General features: G+C 41.5%; 1 protein-coding gene across 1 annotated transcript; it reads right to left on the bottom strand.

The window, feature by feature from the left end:
* ARGLU1 (arginine and glutamate rich 1) lies at positions 1–24,777 on the bottom strand. The gene is made up of 4 exons (XM_018056371.1): positions 24,163–24,777; positions 15,589–15,814; positions 13,215–13,298; positions 1–868 (listed from the first exon to the last, which is right to left on the bottom strand). Exons 1-4 carry the CDS (start codon positions 24,507–24,509, stop codon positions 704–706), a joined length of 822 nt encoding a protein of 273 aa, XP_017911860.1. The 5' UTR covers positions 24,510–24,777; the 3' UTR covers positions 1–703.

The following is a 25,974-nucleotide window of genomic DNA, read 5'->3' as shown; positions in this document are numbered from 1 at the left end:
TGAATTTAAGACTTTACTTTATTCAGCAAAATCATTTATTTACACAGTGGGGAATGCTGGTTTGATTCTGTCAATGAAATAGAAACCAGGTGAACAGAGACAATACTGAATTGTGTATGTATCCTGTGCCAGAGGTGACCAACTGCTTCCTTACCTGTGTCAGGAACACCAAGAGCAACGGTATCGCGAGACACTGGCTAACAATACACCACAAAGGCCCAGTGACACCCTGGGGCTTCCAGTGCAACCACCAACTTTTTCTTTTTTTATAAATATATAAAAAAACAAAAAGTCAGCAAAACCAGCATTATGATGTAGTAAACAGAGTGTAACTCTAAAGTCAGTGGGTCAGTAAAAACCTTATCAGACCATCCATAGTTTACAAAGTGATCTGTTCTTCCTCAGACCACTAACAGAGTCCAACAGGTGAAAAATAGATCGCTTTTTAGAAGGTAACAATGATCTGATAAGGATCTGACTTAATGGAGGTTAGAGGGGGTTGGGGGGTAAGGGGGTTGAGGGGTGGGTGGGCTGGGGGAAAAAAAGGAACTGTAGAGCATAGCCCCTATTAAAACAAGCTAACTTTCCAGATTTTCCAAATTAAAAAAACAAAAATAAAACAAAACAAAAAAAACCACTTCAACATGAAGCTACCATACAAAGTTTTTCCATATTTCTTCGTAAAAAGTTCAGAGTTTGCAGTCTAATCCTGGGTTTTTAACGAGAAGGACAGTTTTGGCCTGGACTTCCCCTTGCCCAGGATAATTTTTTGTTCTTCTTTTTGTTGACGCTGTCGCTCTTGTTCTAGTTTCATCCTTTCCTCATGAATCTTTCTTTGTTCTTCAACAATTCTCAACTGTTCTTCAGCCTGTAAGTTAAAAGTAAAAAATTAGTAACAAATTTTTTTATTTGTAACTTCTGACAAATTAACCAAAAGGGTATACAAAAGTTTATGTTTAAAAAAATCTTGCCTAAGATGACATAGAAGGTATTAGGGAAAAATATTGAGGAAGTCGAAAACAACTCCTTGTAAATTATTCTAACATTTTCCAATATTGTTTTTTATGAAAAATATATGAACAAATTGTCAGGAAAGCACATGAACATTTTGAAGATGAAAAGAAGTTTCTATAATCATGCCTTGAGCTCAGTATACATTTTGTCCTATTACCTATTTTTATCTATCATTTTAGCAACCAGACTAACAAACTGTCAATTACGAATAGAGGCATGAATTCTAAAGAGTATTCTATCTACCAACTTGTTTAACTAAATTTGTAATCAGAAAGGCATACAAAAATCCTCAATGGTGCTACATTATACTGTCATATTGACAACCAAAAAATAATAAACTTTTTTCTGGAGAGAAAAATAATGAAACCTTCCTGACTTGGCTGACTATTAAAACGCTAATTTCAATCAGTTCAGTCACTCAGTCATGTCTGACTCTTTGCAACCCCATGGACTGCAGCATGCAAGGCTTCCCTGTCCTTCAACAACTTCCCAAGCTTGCTCAAACTCCTGTCCATTGAGGCGGTGATGGGCTTCCCTGGCTAATTTCAATAGACACCAATAAAATTAATTCCTGCAATGCCTTCAATTCCTTCAGTCTCAAGCAACCAACTTCCTGTGTTCTCTACAGAAGATTTCCTCTCTGCACTAAGAAAATTCAGGCCATTCTCACCAGCTCCTTCCTCTTCAAGTCGCTCTTCTCTCCAAAGATACCACATCCACTTCCTTAAACTCTCAACTAGGTCCAATTCCACTCCACTCTCCCCCAGGGGACATCAAGCAGTGTGTGGTGGTGACTTGAGTCATCATGACTGGGGTGTGGCTGCTGGCATCTCATGGGGAGAGAACAGACTGCCAAACACCCAACAAGGCCTAGGACAGCCCCCGCAACAAACAACTCATTCCAAAGTTGAACAGTGCCAAGGTTTAGACCGCCTGTGCCAACCCTTGACTTCTGAATCTCAGTTATCACTGAGTTGGCCTTTTCTCCCTATTTGACCTCGATCGTAAAATATTCACTGCATCATCTGAATGCCTTTCTATTTCCAAAGTCAAAAATTCATTGCTTTCATCTCCATTATGCTCCTGAAATTGCTTTCTAGATGGTCAGGGCATGGCACATGCAGCTGAGTCAAGGTGTAGTAAAGACTCTCAGGGTGCGTGCCTGTGCTTCGGAAACTTTCACCAATACAGACATCCCTAAAGTTCTAACTCGGCCTTAAGGAAAGCATATTAGAAAGAACCCTGGGAATTGAAGGGTTTTATATCACACACCTCAACAACCCACTTGAGAAATTTATGAAAAGCACTTTGGCACTATCTACCCCAAACTACATTTTCATAGCACTTTTATATCCAGCAATTTCATTTTCTACTAGTTTTATTCTATAAATATACTTGCATACATGCAAAATTGAACAAATTTATTGTAACATGGTTTGTAGAAGACTGGAAAAACCCTGTAAAAGAAAATACTGTGTAACTGTTAAATCCAGAATTATGTGATATTACCTAATCAAAAAAATTAAACAAGATTTAAAAAGCAACTTCCTTCATAGACAGAAAAAACTATTCCAACCGTATTGAAATTAACTTCAGATCTGAGTGAAGAAAAAGAAAAGGTTCATTTTCATTAAGTCTACAAATACGGGAGATGACAGTGTCCTTGCAGCAGGGGAGCATAATTAAGCTGGGATGACACTAACCACTGAAGTGCTACGCCCAGTGCCAGCGAAGCACAGGGCCCGCTGCCGGCACCCGACAATGGAACAATTCTCGAAACCTGAAGCACACCTTTCCTGCCTCTGTGCACACACACTCGTAGTTTGTTCTATTACGGCTTTAAACTGAGCATATTTGGGGACAAAAAAAAAAAGATGCATTTTCACTAAACTTATCATGGTAATCATTTCATAAGTCAAATGTTTAGGCTATACACTAACCTATACAGTGCTGTATGTCAATTATCTCTCAACAAAACTGTAAGAAAAAAATAAAAGAGTAACAAAACAGACATTTTCAAATAAAATGGTGCAGAAATAAGTGTCTTTGTGTAAAGAACATGTATTCCAAAATGTGGCCTGAAATAAGTTTTTTAACAATTTTAGTATATTAGGGAAGGCTCCCTATTTGTAAAACATTCCAAGATTTTGTAAAACACAGAAGAATTTGACATTCATAAAAGTTGGCTTTTAAGATTCAGTACTTCAATAATCTTGGGGAAATCTTAATTATTTTTGACCCTTATATATAAAGAATGACTCTAATAGCAATGATAATAACTATGAAGTGACTAGAGTAAGTATATCGTAGGGTAATTACAAGATGAAATAAGATAATTATGAGAGCACACTGTGAAGTACAACACTTAAAATGCTAGAAAATACCCTTTCAGCCAAACAGAAAAATGAGGCCTAAGTAGAGTGACCAAAGAAGATAAAAACCATTATTTTAGCTCTAAAATAAGAAAACTATGTTGAACTGATAAAATTACAAAGTCCTTTTCAACTGCAAGTTAATGAGTATGTTGGTAAATTGATAAACCTTGACAATAAAGTAAATTTTATATTAAAAAAGGCTAGCTGAGAAAAACCAATCTTTTCTCATTTTAACTCAGTGGCTTTCAAGAGACGGAAACCTGCCTGTGCGTCAGCGTGTGTGGTGGGGCTCCGCAGCTGCCTGGAAAGGTGTTTCGCTAAGGCCTTGCAGCCCTCTCAGCTAACTGACCTGCTCTGTCTCTCATGACCCCGTTTGCAGGCAAGTATGCATTACTCCTCTCCCCTCTTGGTTTTCCTTCTCAACTTCCTTCTCTTCCCTTTCCTCTTCTTCCTCCCTCTGCACACCCTCCTCACTCACCAAGTTCAGCTATCCTCTCTTTACTATTTCTATTTCCACCTTATCAAGTGCCCACCTTTTCATTGACCTCAGTGGCTTTCTTGTTTCTATAGCCTCTGTCCTTCACACCACACTGCACGATGTCAATACATTTAATGTTCAGTTTTTAAAAAATTGTTGCCCAGAATACATCAACATAATTAAATCAGTTTTCTACCTTATCATCTGGCAACAAGCCTCTTAATGCCTGAAAACCCTAACTTGCCCACCATTCCATCCCAAATTAAGATATTTAAATTGACCTATAAATTTGATGCATACCATGTTTTCCCATCTCTTAAATTGTATAAACATGTCATTACTAGTCAACTGACATACACTCAGCTCTATTACAAATGTTCTGTTCTCTTTCCAACTGTTAGTTTCCAGTAGCCACTGTAACATATTACCACAAACTGGATAGCTTAAAACAACAGAAGTGTATCCAGCAGGCAGTTATCACTGCAGCAGAATCAAGGTGCTGACATTCTAGGGCCACATTCCTTCCTCCAGGATCTTCCCGTCTCTGTTCTGACTCCATACCGCCGTCTCATCTGTTATGGAGTCTGAAAGCCTCTGCCACGGTGTCTTCTCTCTCAGCCCCTGTTGGCAGTGTTTCTGCTGATCTCCCAGGCACATCTGGCCATGAGCCAACAGGCTCTTCCACAGGTCCTTCTGGGATAACCTCATCTACTCCTGGCTTCTGCTAGAATGGCTGAGGTAACCTGTGAGTCACACGCCTAATCTTTTCAGCATTAGCAAGGAGATGTCCAGTCATACCCATGGCATTCTTTCTAGCACAAACATCAAGTTCTCATCTATTTTACTTCCTGGTTCTTTGCTCAATTTCTCTCTTCTTGCATTTTTCATAAATTATGAGAAGAAACAAGGCTACACTTCACTTAGAATTGAAGGTCATCACGATGTAAGCTGTACCTCTTGCTGTAGGATACAATCCAGCTAGGTTTCTCCCACTATATAATAAGGAATTCCCTGCCTCCAGTTTCCATTAATATGTTACTTGTTTTCTTCCCACCCCTAACCAGAAGTGCCCAGAGGCACTTTAGAAAGTCCATATTCCTACCTAGAGTCTGTCAAAAGCAGTCCAGGCACTTTGTCATATGCCTCTAAATTCTTCCAGCCTCTATCCACTGTCCAATTCCAAAAATAGGCCCACATGGTTAGGTTAACAAGTTAGCACAAAGTAGGTAGGCTTAAAACAACACAAAGTTCATCTGAGGGCTGGAAATCCAAAATCAGCATCGCTGGGCCCATACCAAGGTGTCGGCAGGCTCTGCTCCCTCAGGAAGGTCTAGGGGAGCCCACTGTGAGCTTCTTCCCGCTCCTGGGGGCTGCGAGGAGGACTTCTTGCATTCTGACCACATCACTCCTGTCTTCAAGGCTAGTATCTTTCAGCCTCGCTCTTCCTGCCATGTCCTGTGTGTTCTGTGGTAACACCTCTTCCAGTTCCCTCTTGAAAGGATACATGTGAAGGCGCTCAGTTCAGTTCAGTCGCTCAGTTGTGTCTGACTCTGTGACACCATGGACTGCAGCACGCCAGGCCTCCGTGTCCATCACCAACTCTCAAGAGTTTACTCAAACTCACATCCACAGAGTTGGTGATGAGTTGGTGAATGCCTGAAGGCATTCAGGGCATAGTAATAATCCAGGATAGAATTTCTACCCCAAGACCTGAACTTGTATCTGTAAAACTCTTTATCTGTCATATAAGGTAACATTCCCAAGTTTGGGGGATTAGAACATGGTATCTTTTTTTAGGGGGCTGGAGGTTATTTTTCAGTCTACTATACTAACATGAAAAAGTGCTTTTGGTTCAAGATGGCAGAGTACAAGGACATGCACTCATCTCCTGTGAGAGCAACAAAACGTTTAACTAGCTGCAGAACAGCCATTGGAACCCACCAAGAAAAGACACCCCACACCCAAAGACGCCACAGTGAGATGGTAGGAGGGGCACAATCATGATAAAATCAAACCCCATACTTGCCAGGTGGGTGATCCACAGACTGGAGAACAATGATACCAAAAAAGATCTCCCACTGTTGTGAAGGTTCTGAACACCACGTCAGGCTTCCCAGCCTGGGATCCAACAAAGGGACTGGGGATCCCCAGGGAATCTGGCTTTGAGAGCCAACAGGATCTGATCATAGGCCTCCCAGGAGACTGAGGGAAACAGGGACTCCAGTCTTGGAGAGCACAAACAAAATTTTGCACACATGAAGACCTAGAGAAGAAGAGCAGTGATCCCACAGGAGACCGAACCAAAACTACCTGCTAGTGTTGGAGGGCCTCCTGTGGAGGCGTGGGTCACCAGGGGCTCACTGCAGGGACAGAGGCACTGGAGGGTCCCCTGTAGCGTAAACCCCCTGGGAGTTTGCCACTAACCCTACCATAGAGCCTTGGAGCCCCCAGGGTTGAGTAACCTCAGACAAAACTACCACCAGGGATGGAGTGAGACAAGACCACACCCCCCCACACCAGCAGCAGATAATCAGATTAAAGCTTTCCTCAGCAAGGCCCTGCCCACCAGAGCAAGACCCATTTTTTCCCACCACCCGTTCCTCCCATCAGGAAGCTTACACAAGCCCCTTAGCTTCTCCCTTCAGAAGGCAGCAAGCAGCAGCCAAAAGAAGCAGTCTCATAGCAGCTAAACAAAAACCGTTATTACAGAAAGTTAATCATGATGACAGAGCAGAAAGTTATGTCCCAGATGAAAGGACAAGATAAAATCCCAGAAAAACAACTAATGAAGTGGTGACAGGCAACCTTTCAGAAAAAGAATTCAGAATGATGATAGTGAAGATGATCCAGGATCTCAGAAAAAGCATAGAGGCAAAGATTGAGAAGATGCAAGAAATGTTTACCAAAGACCTACAGGAACTAAAGAACAGAGATAAATAATACACTAGAAAGAATTAACAGCAGAATAACTGAGGCTGAAGAACGGATAAAGGGAGGAGAGAATGGTGGAAATCCCTGCTGCCGAACAGAATATAGAAAAAAGAATGAAAACAAATGAAGACAGACTACGAGACCTCTGCACAACCTGAGGACAATTAAACGCACCAATATTTGCATCCCAGAAAGAGACAGAAAAGAAAGGACTTGAGAAAATATTTGAAGAGATAATAGCTAAAAACTTCCTGAACATGGGAAAGGAAATAGTCAACCAAGTCCAGGAAGCACAGAGAGTCCCAGGAAAGATAAACTCAAGGAGGTGTCTCACACCGAGACACATAGTGATCAAACTGACAAAAATTAAAGACAGAGATAAAATATTATAAGCAACAAGGGAAAAACAACAAAAAACATACAAGGGAACTCCCATCAGGCTATCAGCTGATTTCTAAACAGAAACTCTATAACCAGAAGGAATGGCATGATATATTTAAAGTGATGAAAGGGAAGAACCTACAACCAAAAATACTCAACCCTGCAAGACTCTCATTCAGATTTGATGCAGAAATTGAAAGCTTTCCAGACAAGCAAAAAAAAGTTAAGAGAATTCAGCACCACCGAACCAGATTTACAACAAATGCTAAAGGAACTTCTCCAGGAAGGAAATACAAGAGAAAACCCACAGAAAATAAACCTCAAACAATTAAGAAAATGGTAATAGGATCACATATATCAATAACTACCTTAAATGTAAACAGATTAAAAGCACCAACCAAAAGACACTGACTGACGTGGGGGGGGGGGGGGATGAAGACGTGCATGCATGCACTTCCACTCACCACGTCACTCTGCCTGACACCCCCAAATTGTATGTAATTATTTTATACTGTTAAGTTAAGCATGTTCCCATTATGGCTTGTAATTATTTGGGGGCGGGGTTGCCTGGCTATTAATTGTGAAAATTGAGAAAACATTTTTACTATTGTGATTATGTAACTATTACTCAATATCATTGTTATCATGATTGGTCAACAGGAAAATAATAGAACTTTGTATCATCAAAACTAGGATCTAATAGAAAAACCTGTAAACACGTTTTAAAATCCACATGCATAATAGAATTATCTTGAAATTTTTTTTGAAAAATACAAATGCTCAGGTATTGCCTTTTTCTCCAGAGCTCCAGCTATGTCTCTAATGATCAGCCATGTTTAAACAACTGGACTATATGATGATCTTTTACTTTCATCTAGTTTGTTTCATTTTTTCTATTTCATATTTAGCATTCCTATTTAGTTTGTTCTCCAATTTCTCCATCTCTTGTGTTCTTTTTCAAGCCTTTATCAAGTATAGTCAAAAAGCTTTTGTATACATACATAGTATGCATAATATATATTTTAGAAAACTTTTTTGACTTTTTGCCTAAAATATTATGACACTGTTATTCCAATTGTCTTAGTATGAATAGAAAGCTAGATTTCTAATTAAAAATAGATATGCAACAAGCAACGAAGATTTACTGTATAACATAGGGAACTATAGTCAAAATCTTATAATAACCTGTAATGGAAAATAATTTCAAAAATAATATATGTGTGTAACTGAAGTACCTTGCTGTATATTTGAAACACTGAAAGTCAACTATACTTCAACAACATATATATACATACTTTAAAAAAAGCGCTTTCTTGCATCTTTCTAAAAACTCTTTTTTACAGTCTCTCCTAACTGCAAAGTAAGATCTAGTTTACTTTAAACTAAGAATATGGATACATTCCATATATAGTAAACAATGGTACTTTTTTTTAAATCTCTCAAACTGGTGAGATACCAACTGTCATGTAGCACAACGAATATGGGAAATCTCCCTATTCGATAAGGGAAAAAGGGGAGAACTATTCAACATTAAAGAGAGGAAATATACTATATATCTACAATTTCAGGGAACTGTCTGAGGGTCATTTTTCCTACTGACATAACCACCTAGAACACTTTATTCCATGCTAACACTGAGTAAGTAAGATTCATATACATTTCAGGACAGTATCTGGCTCTTCCCAGACACATCACTAAAAAACTGTCTTCGCACCGTTTTTAAGTATTAACACTGAAGGAAATTAAAATTCTCCATCTCATCATGCTAACAGCCTTGCAAATAGTTGATGCTACTTGTGCACTGCCAATACTAACCCAAGAACTTGACCCAATGTGCCAAAAAGCCAAGCCAAGACAATTCACATTTTGATTAAACTTCATTTGACTTTATAAATCAAGTGTGTATGTCAGCTAATACGGGGAGGGGCGGTCAGGATGGGGAACACGTGTACACCTGTGACAGATTCACATTGATGTATGGCAAAACCAATACAATACTGTAAAGTAATTAGCCTCCAATTAAAATAAATAAATTAAATAATATAAAATAAAATTATTTTCTTGTCTCCTTATGAACAGAAGCAAAAATTACTCTTGGTCTAGACCACTTAACATGATTATCACATGAGAGTCCAGTGCTTAGCTCATGTGTTCCTTATTACAGACATTACTGGGATCTATCTCTGTAGTTTCGTCAGGAGGACCTACTTAAAAGTTAGTCTAAGTGTGGCGTAAGTTTACTTTCTTTACTAGTTACTTCTAAGTGATCACAATGGTGACATGTATTACTTCTAGAAACTGGAGAAAAGTATAAAATCACTTACAAGCCTACCAATCAGAGATATCTATTCTCAGTACTTTGGCATATTTTTCTATTTAATGTGCAAATGTACATTTTAAATTAGGAAAATCATAGTATGTATGTAAGTTTTGTATTTAGCTACTTTCTCTGTATTACATAGGTTCTATCCCTAGGTCGGGAAGATCCCTGGAGAAGGGAATGGCAACCTACTCCAGTGTTCTTGCTGGAGAAGCCTATGGACAGAGGAGCCTGGTGGGATCCAGTCCATGGGGTCATAAAGAGTCGGAAAGGACTGAGCAACTGAACTGAAAATGGTCATGCCCATTTCCACTCCCAGGACACCACTCTGCACAAAGGGTCCCTGTGACCACATCCCTGCCAGCACTGGGCACTGACAGGAGGAAAAGATCTTCCAGTGTGGCATATAGCATCAGAGAAAAAGCAAAGAGAGGGCCATTTCTTTCCTTCCTTCCTAAGGAGGGGTTTTCTTTTCAGGAATCTATTACAGCTACTCTCCCATTACTTATCACACAGCTTGCTACACACAAAGTGGCTTTACTACTACAACTGCTACTGCTCTTCCTGTTATTCCAAGAGATCCCCGAACTCCTGCTGTTTCTCCAGTTCTATTTCCCTCCAGGCCTTTGCACTACATATCATTTCCTCACACTCTCGTCCTCATTCTAATTGTCCATCAGGGTCCAGATCAGGGGTCTCTCTTCCAAGAAGGTTCTCAGGGCAATTATGTCAGTTGTCTCACATAATTCATACTCCTTACCAAGCAGTTCCATGTTATTAGTTGACTTTCCTTGTAACTGTCCTTGTCTCCACAATTAATACATTAAAGTCTTTAAGAGACGTGACTCTTTATCTCCATATTACTCTTTATACATTATATCTATCATTTTAACAAGATTTTCAATATATTCCATGTAGAACTCCCTAGTAATGTCTACTCTCTGTGGCCCCATGGACTGTAGCCTGCCAGCCTCCTCTATCCTGGATTTCCCAGGCAAGACTACTGAGTGAATTGCCATTTCCTTCTCCAGGGATCCTCCTGACCCAGCGACTGAACCTGAGTCTCCTGCGTTAGCAGGTGAGTTCCTTACCACTGAGCCACCAGGGAAGCCCAGTTCTTAGTGAATATGTATAGAGATTAAAGAACTGTACTCAAAAGTCAAGAGGAAGAGGAGAGAAAACAAAAATTAAAGAAACTGCAATATATGTTTTGCAAAATATACATTTTGTCTCTTCCTACACAAAGGATACTCTATTTTCCCTGCAAGGAAATGTTCACCAAGAGAAACAAATAAAAATTAATCTTTTCCAATATGAACAGTAACTTATACTTGCACCTTTACTGAACCCAATCAAGAAGCAAATGGACTGATTATGTCCAAATTCTTACCAACTTTCAAATTCTAGCTTCTTTCCCTGCACGATCAATACCTTTCTTTTCACCCAAGTGTCACTGGCAACATGCAGTTAACAGTAGGGTCACTGCACCATCTATTAGTACTGCCCCGGAGCAGCGCTGCTCTAAGTATGGTCCAGGGACCAATGACCACGCAAACTGTCACTGACCCACAAAAGAGAAGCCAGTAAGCATTTCAGTAACTCCTACAGCACTCTGATCTCAGTTTTCTAATAATGCATCTTAACTGTGTTTTGCAAAAGTAGCGGTCTGAGGCAAACCAGGATTAGAAGACAAAAAAAGCTGCTCTGGAGTATTTTTGCTCATCTTTTCCCAGTAATGACAAACAGAAGGCTCTAAATTTACGGTTCATGTCGATAAACACTCCTAGAGGAACACCGGAGGCAGAGGTGTCCCTAGGCACCCAGCCAGCCCCGGTCAGGAGGGATCAGGACTTCAGCAGCATACACCCAGTTCAAGAGTCACTATCCAGTATTTCAGGCCATCCACAACCTAAAACCCTTTACTATCCAATCTCTTACTCCATGTTCTAAAAGGAATCCCATCTCACCTGCTGGGTGATTTGGCTTCAGTGTTTCAACCCAAACTATACTGCTCCTGTCTTCTGCAAATATCCATGCCTTACAAACCAGACTGCATGTACCATTCAAAGCTCAACTTGCAAAACTAAAATTAACAGGCACACTTCCAACTTACACTGTCTATATGTACTGAGATTTCCTTATGTGGAATTATTTTTTTAAAAAATTATCACATACTTGTTCATCAGCATACAGTGATACATCTTACTATGATTTCTCATCCACTTCACATTCATGGAGCCTTTCCTACCTAAGCAGATTTTAATGTCATTTCCTTGGTAAAGCAGAAGTGAGTCTTCCCTTGACTTGTGGCTTTCACTTTAACCGGGACAGTGATATTAAGTAAGAGTCCTTATGTCAAGCTCAAAAGTTGTTCAGAGTATTTCAAGTTTGGCTCTTATGTGGGGTACATTATCTTGTAAAAGATCATGCTCTAAAACCAACTGCTGGTGGTTTACCTTTCACATTCTTATTCATTATAAACAAGTATTCAGTCTTCCCTCATTCTCCCCACCCAGCCATAAGGATCCAGCTCTAACTGCCTTGTTCCACTCTTCGACCCCATGAACTACAGCATGCCAGGCTTCCTTGTCCTTCCCTATCTCTGAGTTTGCTCAAACTCAAATTGCTTAAACACTCCCAGATCTTTTTCTGTGCCTTTAGAAACAGTCACAGAATTTGTTTTTTTTCTAAACCACTTAAACGGAACCTACATCTTGCCACCCCCCCCCGCCCCACCCCGGTCTACAGTGTAACTTACTAGCAACTGTTTTCCCATGGCTATATTATTCACAACCATTTCTAACTACGCAAAACTTGTCTACAATCGAAAGTCCTTCTTGGGCCATGTTTTCATTCCTGGGCAGGAACCACTACTAACGCTCATTTACCGTTAAGTACATGTCCTTCCATCTTTGACTTATATTCTTAACTTTGAAGTGGAATTCCTATATGCCATTTGGAAGTTTTCCCCTATAACGTCTGACGATCCCTTTTTGTTTTTAATTTATTTATATCTATACTCCTTTAATCCTAGCTTTCTTTTTCATCATACTGAGTATGCTTCAAAATATATTCACACTTTTAAGTGGGAAAATCCTACTCCAAAAAAAACTTTATCTACTTTTAAATGCTAGTATATGCTACAAACACAAAAAACTGGAATACTAAAATATAGAATGGGAAGGAAAAACAGAAGTGATATGTATTAGCTTTTCTACTGAAAAAATTTACTTTGGCATTCTTATGTTGACTTTACTGAAATGTAAAAATTGTATCTCCTTTCATATGCCTATTTCATAATGCCATTATATAAGTCTCTGTTCCTTGTTAGATTATAAACTTTGAAAAACACAAAACACTTTCTAACCTGGTACACTTTATCAAATACTATCTACTTATTCTGTTTAGTAATTGATAACAGCAACTTATGCCAAGTGAAATATTGTATATTAGTGGGTGTAAATACCTTCAGACTTTTGGTTTTGTGTTTTAGGTAGAGAAAAAAATTAGGGACAGTTCAATTTCCCCTAGAAATTGTTCTAAACCACTGTGAATTCTGCAATTTTCTCCAGATTAACCAGAACTTCTGGCTTGTCCCAAAGAGATTCCTCTAGAGACAGTAGCCAAAATCTAGTGAACTATTCCTATTCCTGCCTCAAATTCCTTAAGAGTCCTGAGAACTCTGAACTACTTTTCACGTATGCTTCATACATACCAGTTTGGCTTGTGCTTCGGCAATTTTTCGGTTATTCTCTTCTAGTATTCGCTCTAGCTCCTCACGTTTTGCACGTTCTTCCTCCTAAAGGGGAGGACATGTTAAGATGTTAGAAAGATAAAATGTTTTTTTTTTAAATTGATAAATACTTACTAATCTTCCTCTGAACTTTTTTGATCTGACTTAACAGGGCAGCTGTATAGCTACCTTCTGTCTGACAAATGATAAACTGTGCAGCCACTAACATTTGTTTCTAGCACTAAATTTCAATCATCCCTCCCAGTCCAAACAGCAACCGACTACACCCTCCCTAATGACAGTTTCCTGGCAGTTACTACTAATACTTTAACATCACACAAATCAACAAGGACAACTACAAAACTGGATAGTATTTACCAAATTAAAAAATAATATATAAAAGATAAATAAAGTGAATATTTGTCTCACCAATTATGTATACCTACGTATTCTTTACCTATACTCCTTTAATCAGCATTAAAAGTTGAATATTTACTGTCTTGTCCAGTGTCCTGCAGAGTGTGCTCCTCGGCTGCCATACGCGCCAGCTTCCTCTTTAAAATGATTTGTACTGTTAGCTTGGCAAAACCTGCATCAGCAGCTCAACCATTTATAAAGAAACAACATACAAGGAAGGCTGAGCTGAGGAATGCAGATGTTTATGGTAAGAAGGAACAAAAAATGTAATTCATCATTCCTAAGGCAAACAATTAATAAGAAAAATACATTTACTGTTAGTGAAAAATACAAATGGTAATCCATACTTCATGGAACTAAGGGCTTCTTCCATGGGGAAAATGGACTTAACATTCAGAATTGTTGACAATTTCTAAAGGCAGCTTAACTTGTCATCTACAATCTGAACTGAAAATCAGGAATCCAGGGGGTGCATGGTCAGGAAATAAAATTCTGTAATTTATTTTTTCTTGGAGAATTTAATGAGATTTTATAATGCAAACTATATGAAGACTGCTTGATGGTTTGGGCAGTGTTGCGATCACAGCATACATATTCAAATGATTTTAATATTTGGGAAGACTGTCAGGAGGGTTGTGTCCGTGTAAAAAAAAATTTTTGTTAATATGAAACAAAAAGCAAACGAAGAGAAAAAAATCTTCCTATGATTAATAACTCGCTACAAGACAGCACCATTACTCCAAAAGCATCTTCATCATGAAAAGCACTAATCAAAATTTCATATACTCAATTGCAGAGGCTGTGACATCCACTAAATGTAGACATGTGTATCTAGTTAAAGACAGCACGAGGGAAAATGCATTTGAAAAACTACACTTACTGGAAAACAGAGATTTAATATAAGGTCAACTTGTCCACAATAATGCCAAGATTAAAAATGACAATCAATCACATTATTTTGAATAAAACATTGAAGTTCAACAAAATAGAACTACGGGTTTTCCTATGGCACACATCAATGGAATTCAGTTATTATGCAACTATGTTGAGGGACACTCAGTGCTGTAAAGTAATTTGCCTCGAGTGTTTCAGTGACTTTCAGCAAGTTTTAGGATCCTGGAGTAATCAGTGCAAACAAGCCATAAAGCTTCAGTAGCAAATTACTGTCTCACAGAAAGACATTTTCAACTTCTGCTCCAGCTGCTGATAAAACAAATCGTGTGTTTAGCTTGACTCCAGACAAGGACAACCTGTTCCTTCATAACTCTCTAGAGGAAAAAAGGAGTTGTTAGTAGATACTAAAAAAGTGGATGAATAATCTGGACATTTTTCCTAAAAAGATCCTTGAAACACATTAGGAAAATGGAGGGCCTTATGATCAGAATGCTAGAATTAGTCCATTGTGTTGAAGCAGGATTTGGGGTAGGGGGCAAGGAATAAAAGAAGGAAAAAAAGAAGAGCAAGAAAACCTATTTATCAAAAGCAGGTGCTGTCACTCACGTTAGGCCCTGCTCTTTTTAATCTGACTGAAGGCAAGAAGCCTCTCACAGTCTAGGCAGTAAGAGTGAGGAACAGAAAAGAAGAACACACACCCACAGGTGGATTATTACCCTTTCCCTTTCCCACTCCCTGTCCCCCCCACCCTCCCAAAGAAGAGTGTAAGTCCTGCAGCCATGGCAAAAGTTTCAAACACTTCTCAAATATGTAAGCCAGTTTCATTCAATCAAAAAGTATCCTTGGATAGTTTTATGGAAATAACTTTTAAGTATCAGTCAGCACATCTGAATAGGCTAAAAAATTAACTTTCACAGCAATGTTAAGTTTAGACGAGAAAGGAATGAGTCTGTATTCCATCTCTTTCTGAACTGAGCAGGAGGCACACCCGACACTGAAAGTTTTGCCATGGACTGTCTCTACTTTCCCAACGACCGAGCGTTACCTCTCTGGCTTTTTGTGCTGCAAGCTCAGCTTGTCTCTGTCGCTCGAGTTCTTCGAGCAACTGCTTTTCCATGATGCGCTTGGCTTCCTCCACCCTCCGGAGAACTTCTCGCTCAATTTCATCCTTCCTTTTCTCCAGTTCTTCCTCTACCCTTTTGGCCACCAGTTCTTCCACTCTTCGTGCTGTTTCTTCCTCGATGAGTTTTTCTTCTATTTCCTGTTGCCGACTAGCAAACAAAGTGGGAAAAGTGATTTTGATAATATAATAAACCAAGAGTTGAAAGAGACCTAGTTCTAAGTCTGTAAAACAGAGTCCAATTATATATTTCTATGATTTTACAACTCATTCTCATGTAACATACAAGGAAAAGGTAGATATCAAGAGGTTAAATGATACCAAAATTCAAATAAATATAAGATCATGGTTTTTTCTTCTGTCACTTTCTAAAGTAAATACAAAAAGACTAGTATATACAAAGAGCTTAATGCCTTAGCTTTAGGAACCGCAGAGTAAATCTGAAACAGAAAATCTACTTTCACTATCAGCTTTATAATCAAAGGACAAGCTATTAAACATATGATTTGCTCATCTGCCTATCCATTTAATCTAAGCAGTGAGTTACACAAAAGTTAGGAGAAACTTATGTAGCAAGCAATTCAGACCAACTAAATTGATTCCTCCTCCCTCACTACAAGCAAGGTCAGAATAAATACAGATTCAGAGATTCACAGTGCGAAAGCAATAGTACTTCAGCTTTTAGACAGAACACACACTTATTTAGCTTCACAACTTTTACCCTTTAATGAACCTGTTCTTTCTTTTGTTAATTGACTGTCAATTCAACGCTCTACCAAATATGGAAAGTGCTAGTTACTCAGTTGTGTCTCTTTGCGACCACATGGACTGTAGCCCACCAGGCTCCTCTGTTCACAGAATTCTCCAGGTAAGAATACTGGAGTGGGTTGCCATTTCCATCTCCAGATATGGGGAAGTGGATGAAATGCATTTTTATCATCACTTCTACTAAAAAGTTCAATGAAGCATGATATTGCTTAATTATTCTAATCCCACTTAGATGTTACATATGAACTTATTTACTCAAGGCGAAATTCGGTGCTGAAGATACTGACATTTATAAAGGCACCATAGTGGAAACCTCATACATTTTATACGCGTGATCTCCAATGACAGCCACTAGTCACATGCATCCAGTGTGAACTGATAGTAAAAAGAAAAAAATAAAGATACAGGCTATATTAAAATTAATTTCACTAGTTTTTTTTTAATCTGGCTCACATTACATTTCTATTCAACAGCATTATTTGAGACAATCTGTGCTGAAATGAATGCAAAAGACTCTGAAATCCTAAGAGGTCAATCTATTAATGCTTCAACTTTCTCACAACCACAAAATTAGACAAAATCTGTAACCTTTCTATCTTTTGATGACTCATATGTATGTATGAAGTCATTCAATTTATCTGTTAAGACTATAGTTTCTAGTGAGTGAAGTCGCTCAGTCGTGTCCGACTCTTCGGGACCCCATGGACTGTAGCCCACCAGGCTCCTCCATCCATGGGATTCTCCAGGCAAGAATACTGGAGTGGGTTGCCATTTCCTTCTCCATTATAGATTCTAAGTGACCTTTAAATATCCTAATCCACTTCAAGTCAACTATTTTGGGGGGTGATTCAATTTCCACTAAGGTGCTTTCATTCTTAACTCCTGTTATTTATTCAGTGATACCACACTAACACCAGCATATCTAACATTCCGATTCATATCTGTTTCTGCATTTATAATCTCTACGTATTTCTGCCAGGGAGATAGGAGCTTCTTGAGAAAGCATAAATTCTATTAGGTTCCAGATATCTGAAATAACCATTCTGAAGAGTCTGTTGCTTGTCTCTTAACTATCTCTTCCCAACATTACATTGTTAGTGATTATAATTGGGGGGGAAAACATGAAAGCCTAACATGTACTCTAACTGTGAGCTTTTCCCTTAAGTTTCCAATAAAATATCATATTAAGGCAGTTCCAATAAGCCTTCATCTACAGCAGCTCAGTAAAACAGAACAGATATCTACTTCAACACTAAAAATGAGTGACCAGAATATCTAAAGGAAATCAGGCAGTGATTTCAATACAAATTAAAACTATATTTCAAATATAACCACGTTGTTTCTCTAATTCATCCAAAGAGAAAAGACAAACATGAAAAGAAACAAGCGAGGCTAACAACTGCTGAACCTGTATGAAGTATGAGGATTATAGTACTCCGTTTTGGTAAACTGGAACGCTTTCATAACACGATGTTTTAGAAGTATACACATAACCTGCACACGTTCTTTTGTTAGTTGGTTCTTATAAAATTAATAAATGTGTAAGTCTAGAAGAAATTTCATTTTAAAATTTCAAAAATGGTACAACTCAACCCTTAAAAGGACACTATAAACCAAGTTCCAATTAAAAACTTTCCACACAAAGTAGTAAAGAGGGAGAAGTATGGGATAAGGCTTTGAGTTAGGTTTTCAGTAGAAAAGCTGCCTAATTAACCAAGGAGTTTGGTAAAGGTGGAAGAGATCTGACATTTATTTAGTGTTTCTGACAAGCAAACCGTCCCTAAATGACAGCAATACAGCACAATGGCTGATGGGGCCACATTTCCACAGATTTGGTCAGTAAGTACAAAATGAGCCTAAATAAATTCAGTGTTATTACTTACAGCAAAAGCCACACCAGCATGGTATCAGCTCCCTGGGTCTCTGCTCCCACTGATGAACACCAAACCAGAGGGGCCAGGTAACAGGCCACACATGGTGACAAGCAGTGTAGGCAAGAGGCAGATTCTGCTAAGGAGTCAACTCTATAACTACAGCTCAGCAGTTTCACAGTCTCGAGGGGAGGGCAAGCGGAAACTGCCAAGCTTAACTGAAACCAGGAGATGGGAAATGGCCCAGTGGACTTTCTCACAAGGCTGCTTATCTCTCTCTGTTCCTGAAGGAACAGGCAACCCCACCCCAGACTGTAATTAGGCCTTGCTGCTGTGCCCTGCCAGGAGACAGGCAAGGTCACAGCGCCAGTGCAGAGCTGCCCCCTACAAGGATTATCAACGATATAATCGCTGTTATTCTTGGTAAGGTTAGAACTGGTATTTCAGCAATCAGAAAAAACGAATCAATGTCTAGATCCAGCTCTGAAAAAGTTAAAAGCCCAATACTGTTTTAATTCCCCTCCCTCCACACACGTGAATCCAGAAACTCAATGACACAAGCACAGGGGAATTAAGCACCTGAGAGACAGGACAAGCCTCTACTGAACCACCCACTGTGTACCAGATGCTGTGCTAGAAACCATAGCCTGGACTCCTGACTGTGACTCTGTATCCCTTTACTCCACCTTTCTGTGTCTGGATCCCTTTCTTTGTCTGTCTTCCCACTAAAGCAAAGATATATGGTATACAACTGAATAAAACCTAGTACAACATAACGTTTCTGTACCACTCAGCTGAAGGAGGGTGGGATGGGTGGATACTACTTAAAAAAAAATTGAGTTCATTTTTACTGATGACAAATTTATTATCATAATCACTGATAAGGCAACTATTAGGCTGACTTTCAAAAGAGGCACTGAAACTTTCTCAGGAAAAGAAAAGAAACAACCCAATTTCATCATTAGTATCTTATGAAACGTATCACTACAATCACTGCATAGTCATTCATTAAACTTTGGTCATAGGAGTGTCATTCTTGATATTCTTTTCTCTAATTTTTTCCTCAAAGTCCTCTGCTAAATTCATCCCCTTGTAAGAACCTGACACTGATGAAAGGGGTGAATCAAAACCAAGTTTTCTCCATTGCCTCAGGTCCTCCATTGCCTCAGGTCTTTTAAAAACACCGATCACAATCAACGGTAAAACGGCAACTACTAGAACAAACAGCAAAGGCCCAGCAACACAGCACCATTAATTTGAATGGGACTTTGCACAGAGAATCGAGCAATATTATTTTTAAGTCCTTAAAATGTACAAACTCAGTCCAAGGAGCTTAATTCTAGAAGGGCTTCATAATATTAGCAAACAGTATTTACTCAGTACTGACCACTCTGCCCAAAGCTTTATACACCACAGAATCATGCACATCTGATGGGCTCTGAGGCAAAGCAGGCGGCTGAGGGGTGGCCCTCAGCCTGGCTGCTCCCCCAGCAATGACCTACTCTGCACTGTTTCTCCAGACGCAAGTGGAAGGCACACGTATGCACAAAAACTTAGCTACAAAATACTTTAAAAACTGATAAAATTCTTTTCAACATCAGCCTGATCTTTCTCTCTAAAGTTCTTCTCAAAGCCCTACCCTCCCTGAAACGCAGTTCCAACACACTGAACTTGCTCTCACCATAAGCTCCCAAGTATTCTCAGAATCACTATAGATCGCAGTTCACTTCAGATATTCTCATTTAGAAGGCGCTCAAGATGTCATGCGGTTGAACACTGAAGTTACTATGCCACTATTATCCTGATTTGTTGCAAGTCATTTTCAGTCACTCTTTCCCCAACAGTTATTACAACAGGCATAAAGCATCTCAAAATAAAACATGAAAATAAGGGTGCAGAAGCAGAGAGTGCAACACTGAATGACTGGGACGTTAGGAGGAGATCTTTCGAACTGAATTATCAACCTCAAAATTGAGAAAAACAATTTTTTAAGGTCTGTCTTTTATTGTATTAAGATTATGACTTACAAGATCACTTCTTAAATTCACCAGGTTCAATCTGGTTGCATGTATATAAATTAACAAACAACATTACTGAGTCTCACTGGTACATAACAAATATCACCTAGGTACCCCAAATGCACTATTTCTAACCTTCACAATAAACAAGACAGCTATCTCCATTTTACAGATAAGAAATCAAGCTCAAAGGTAGGTAGTTTATTCAAGGTCTCAGAAGTGTAAATGGCGAAACAGCCTGGTTTCCAATTGTACCGAGCCTTTCTAATTGCTCAAGCCCGATCAATTTTAATTTTGCTGCCTCTCTCCACCTCACACTGGACCTCTCACAAGAAGGTCCACTCGACAGTGTCTTCTGCTCCTTCTTCACTCACTGCCTGACCACGCACTTTCCTTCTGTCCAATGGTAAACACAGACATCCCTGTGACCTCCGCTCTTCCCCACTCTCTCCCGGGGTCATTCTACCTAGGATCAAAGGTTCTCAGGTTTCAGTCCCCCACTATCAAGCTTGGATAAACTCACTATCTTCAAAATCTAGCGCCTACACTGGAAGTGCCAAGTGGAAACTCCCTTTACTTTTCCCCCTCCACCATGCACCAGGCTTCTGACATTTCACCTGAGTCTGACCCACAGTGTCGTGACTTAAACTTCTGGTAGCTGAGGTGCAATGGCCACAATAGAGCCAAAAATAATGTTTTACTTCCCTTATGTTTCACATCAAATTTTATTTGCTCTAAATGTTTCTTAAATCTGCCCCTTTTGTCCATTTCAACACCTGCTCCTTCACTACTCCTATATGTATTTACTGTAATTTATCCTACACAGCAGTTGATCTGTTTAAAACAAACAAATCAACAACCCCACACCATTTGCCTGCTTTAAACCCTTCTGGTTTCTATGATGAAATCCAAGCTCCGTAATTCAGCCTACAAGACCCTTCCCACGATTCCCAGCCTGAATCTACCTTTCCAGTCACTCCATGACTTCCGTACTGATGGCATTTCAAGTCCACAGTCATCTCTTTACTCCACATTAAGCCCATCTACACCTCTCCCTTTATGCTGGCAGTGCTGGGGGGACTCCCTCCCTGGGAGCCCATGTATCCTATGGGGAGCCTGACAGTCTCCCATCTTTATCTGCCACTCATTCCTCAAGAGAACGAAGATGTTGAGCTGTCCAGGATGCCTCCTTTTCACAGTCACATCACTATCAAGGAATTTACCACACTGTATTATAACCTACCTACCCACCTACCCGGCTTCAAGCTAGACTGAGATCCTGGAGGGTCAGTCATCTTTCAGAATAACAGCTCTTGGCATAGTGCTTGGCATTTCTCAAATGTTCCATAAGTATTAGCTGAATGAGCTAACTAACACAATCTGTAGATAGACAACGACTTCTGCCCATTCCCACGGCTGTGAAACCTAGACCTTTCAACTGTCTCCTCTGCATGATCAGACCATATTAAGCAGTGCCTACTACAAGAGACACAGGTTCAATCCCTCGGTCAGGCAGATCCCCTGGAAAAGGGAATGGCTACTCATCCAGTATTCTTGCCTGGAGAATTTCATGGACAAAAGAGCCAGTGGGCTAGTGTCCATGGGTCACAAAGAGTCGGACATGACTGAATGACTAACAGCAGGACACACAGGAATTCAGTGTAAGGTGGATGCTAGTTCTGCCCCCTCCTCCCTTCATACATGCTAATGGAAGTGTGCCTTCTCTATCAGCTTGGAACTACATAGTGAGTGAGTGAGTGAAGTCGCTCAGTCGTGTCCGACTCTCTGCGACCCCATGGACTGCAGCCTACCAGGCTCCTCTGTCCATGGGATTCTCCAGGCAATAGTACTGGAGTGGATTGCCATTCCCTTCTCCAGGGGATCTTCCCGACCCAGGGATCGAACCTGGGTCTTCCCCACTGTAGACAGGCGCTTTACCCTCTGAGCCACCAGGGAAGTTTCTCATTTCATCTCTGGATTTCTTCTCTGCTATTCGTGTGAAGTTTGCTAAATCCTTCTAACTATTCCTCCCATACATACTCTTGAGCTTTCTAATGAATGGAAAACCATTACTCTTTGGAGATATCCTTTGATTTCACATGTAAATATTATCTCAGAGATGTCTTTTTTATTAAATACTCATATGTTGATAGTTACTTGAGAGCTACATCTTTACAAAACTAGATTCTATGTAATTGAAATTTCCTCCGAAATTATGGGTACTTGGTGTTCATACAATCACTGACACTTCTAAGGAAAAATGAAAGCACTGCCATGTTTTAAAGGAACGCAGTGAAGGGACTCTTAGTTTTCTATTCCCAGACCTCTTAATGATTTGCTTTTAGAAACAAGCCACACTGCAGAGAAAGTTAAAATCCCTGCACAATCAGTACACAAGAAAAACTTGGCTCGGGAAAATTCAACATTCAGTAACTGTCCTGCCTCAGGGGCGCGTTGGGAACATGCACTCAAGAGCTACGGAAGACGGCCGGTTAAACAGGTAGAGTCAGCAAGTCGAACTCTGGGGGGGAAAGAACACCCAAAGCATCAGAGCACCCTAGTCTTGAACCGAAACAGAACCCAACACTTTAAAACCCAAAATTCATGATTAGACCATACTATCCCACGCCATTTCATTACCTTGGGACTATGTGCACCTAGTCTTAGATCAAAAGATAACTCGAGAGGTGCCTCTTCTACATGGGATCAATGCAAAAGTAAAAGCAAATCTGTCTTCTCAACAGCAAGTACACCACAAGGGGAAACAACAGGCTTGCACCAAAGCCTGCTACAGAGAACTGCACAGCAAACTGAAAGAACAGCGCAATGCCCTGGGGGCTTAGACGGTAAAGAATCCGCCTGCACTGTGGGAGAGCCGGGTTCGACCCCTGGGTCGGGAAGATCCCCTGGAGGAGGGCATGGCAGCCCACTCCAGTATTCCTGCCTGGAGAACCCCCATGGACAGAGGAGCCGGGCGGGCTACAGTCCACGGGGTCTCAGAATCGGACACGACTGAGCGACTAAGCACCGCACAGCAAAAGGAGGGAGTCAGCTTTGCTCGGGATGGTGGTTACACAAGTGAATGCACGCGTCAAGACCCATCTTACTGTACACTTAAGCTTCGCGCGTTTTGCTTTTCACACCTCAAAAAAAAAAAAAAAAAAAAGAGGCGGCTCAAGAAGGGAAAAGCGACCACGACATCGCTCAACAGGAGGAACACACGGAAGTTCAACGCCTGCTTTTGGAGTGTTTTTCTTTACCCCGAGAATTCGAGTCCTACGTCTCCGACGCGATAGAGGCCCGCATCCCTCGTCAGCCTCGGGGGCCGACGCGGCTCGCCGCCCGCTCGGAACTGCACCCCCCACTTCCGGGACTGGCCGCCACCGCCGCCTCTCGCGCCAAAACGCGACCTCCCCTCCAAGCCCTCCCAGGCCGGTCCCCGCTGTCTTCCTCCCCAACCAACTCGCGGGTAGGCCCCGACCCCCCGCTTTTCCAGGCGCCGAGGCTGCAAGCCCGCGGGGCCCGGTTCCGGCGACCCTTCTAACCTCCTCCACCTCCCCCCACCCCGACCCAGCCGTCGCCTGTCTCCTCGCCGCCCCTCACTCCCGCGTCACCCGCCGCTGCCCCTCACTGACCCCCTTCCCCCCCGCCACTCCTCACTGCCCCCGTCGCCCCCTCCTTCCCTGCCACCCCCCACTCGCCCGTCAGCCCGTCTCCCGTCACCCCCTCCCTCTCCCCCGTCACCCCCTCTCCTCAGCACCACCCTCTCGCCGTCTCCCTTCACCAACCCCCCCGTCACCCTCACTCCCCTCACCCCCACCATTCCCCGCGCGGAAGCTCACATTTTCCGCTGCCGCTCGAACTCTGCCTTCTTCTCCTCCTCCTCTCGCTTCTGCTTCTCGTCCAGGCTGCTGCGCTTGCTCACCGTGCGCCCGAAGATGTCGATGCGGTCGGGCGGGGACGAGGCGCGCTCCCGGTCCCGCTCGCGCCGGGACACGGCCGTGTTGGTGGAGCGCGAGCGGGACCGCGACTCCCGCCGCCGGTTCCGTTTACTTTCCCGGGACTTGGAGCGCTTCCGCACGCGCTCCTTGTCCCGAGAGCGCGACCGGGACCGGCTCCGCTTCTTGTTGTGCTTGCTGCTCTTGGTGTGCTTGGAGCGGGACGAGCTCCGGCTCCGAGACCGGCCCATCCTTCCGGGCGACGCTCTGACTAACCGCTGGCTTCGGGCCCTGCACGTGCCGGGCTACCCGCGCCTCCGCTTCCGGACGCGAGCCGGTAGGCCTGTCGAGGCCGAGGGAAAGAAAGCTGGTCAGCGAGCTGACTCTCTCGTCTCTCCCTGAGGTCGAGGGCCGCCGCGAAGGCCGCCTCCAACGACAAGGCCGCAACGCCAGGAGTTGCTAAGATGGCAGCCGCGGCCGCACCGGCCGCCCCTCCCACAATGCCCCGCGCTCAACGCGCCGTCGCGCGAGCCCCGCCCCCGACGCTCCCTGCGGAAGGCGTGGCCGGAGCTTCCGAGCGCGCTCGGCTCTTTCCGCCGGCCTGCCGCGCGGGAGGCCGACTCCTTGGCCTCTGCTCCAGAGCACTTTTGCTTCCTGGTAAGATGCTAAGGTCGTGATCTTGGGCTCGTCCGGTTTTGGCGCAGGTGAAAGGTGCCTCAGTACGAACTGACTGACGGCGTTATTTCTTAGGAGCTGGTTTCGTCAAGCAGGCCAGAATAGTGTCAGTGACCCTGGCTACAGACCACTTTCCTCTGAGCTGCGCTCACTGGTGCTGTGCCCTGGAGACACCGCACTTTATGACGCGGTTGTGCAGCTCACTGGCTGGCAAGGAGGCTGGGATACAGGAAAGCCAGGGGTTAATGCAAGCGCTTCAAAGGCCAAGTGCAAAAATTCAGATATCTCCATCAAAACTGAGTTTAGTAAGAGGCTTAAAACTCGAGAGAGATAAGCAGAGGGAAAATTAGCAGTTTTCCTTTTGAACAAGTAATAACCTATTAAAAAGGAAATTATTTTATCTGCAGTGGCATCAAAAACTGTAAAGTAACTAGGAATAAAGGAATTAAAGTTTAAGGAGTTACAAGATCCTGGTGATGAAATAAATCCATTACTCTTGGTGAAAACAAGACTTGAGTAAATGAAAAAAATGTGCCAAATCTTTGGATGAGAAGTCAGGACCAAAAATACGCCAATTCTTCCCAAGTCAAATTTGAAAATTAGCACAATTGACATCAAAATCCCAAATTCTCTCGAGGGTGACTTAAAAATAAATAATTTAAAATTTTGTGTAGAGGATCACACAGTTGTAAATGATCAAGAAAACCCTAAAAAAAAGAGTAATAATAAAAAAAAAATTAAACACCAAGCTGTTAGCACAGAAATAGGAATAACCATCAGCAAACTAATAGTACAAATCCAGTTTTTAATTTTTTTTAAGATAGATTCAAGTAAAATAATATTTAATAATATAGTGTACAGAATTACCTTGTACTGGAAATATTTCTCTCAATCTGTTACATGTATAATATGTGTATACATATTATGGGCTTGCCTGATGGCTCAGACAGTAAAGAATCTGCCTGCAGTGCAGGAGACTGGGGTTCAATCCCCAGGTTAGGAAGATCTCCTTGAGTAGGAAATGGCAACCCACTCCAGTAT

The sequence above is a fragment of the Capra hircus genome, chromosome 12 (genome assembly GCF_001704415.2).
Source record: "Capra hircus breed San Clemente chromosome 12, ASM170441v1, whole genome shotgun sequence".
NCBI classification, from domain to species: domain Eukaryota; kingdom Metazoa; phylum Chordata; class Mammalia; order Artiodactyla; family Bovidae; genus Capra; species Capra hircus.
The sequence above is the reverse complement of the archived record's forward strand: the minus strand, read 5'-3'. Positions and strand labels throughout refer to the sequence as shown.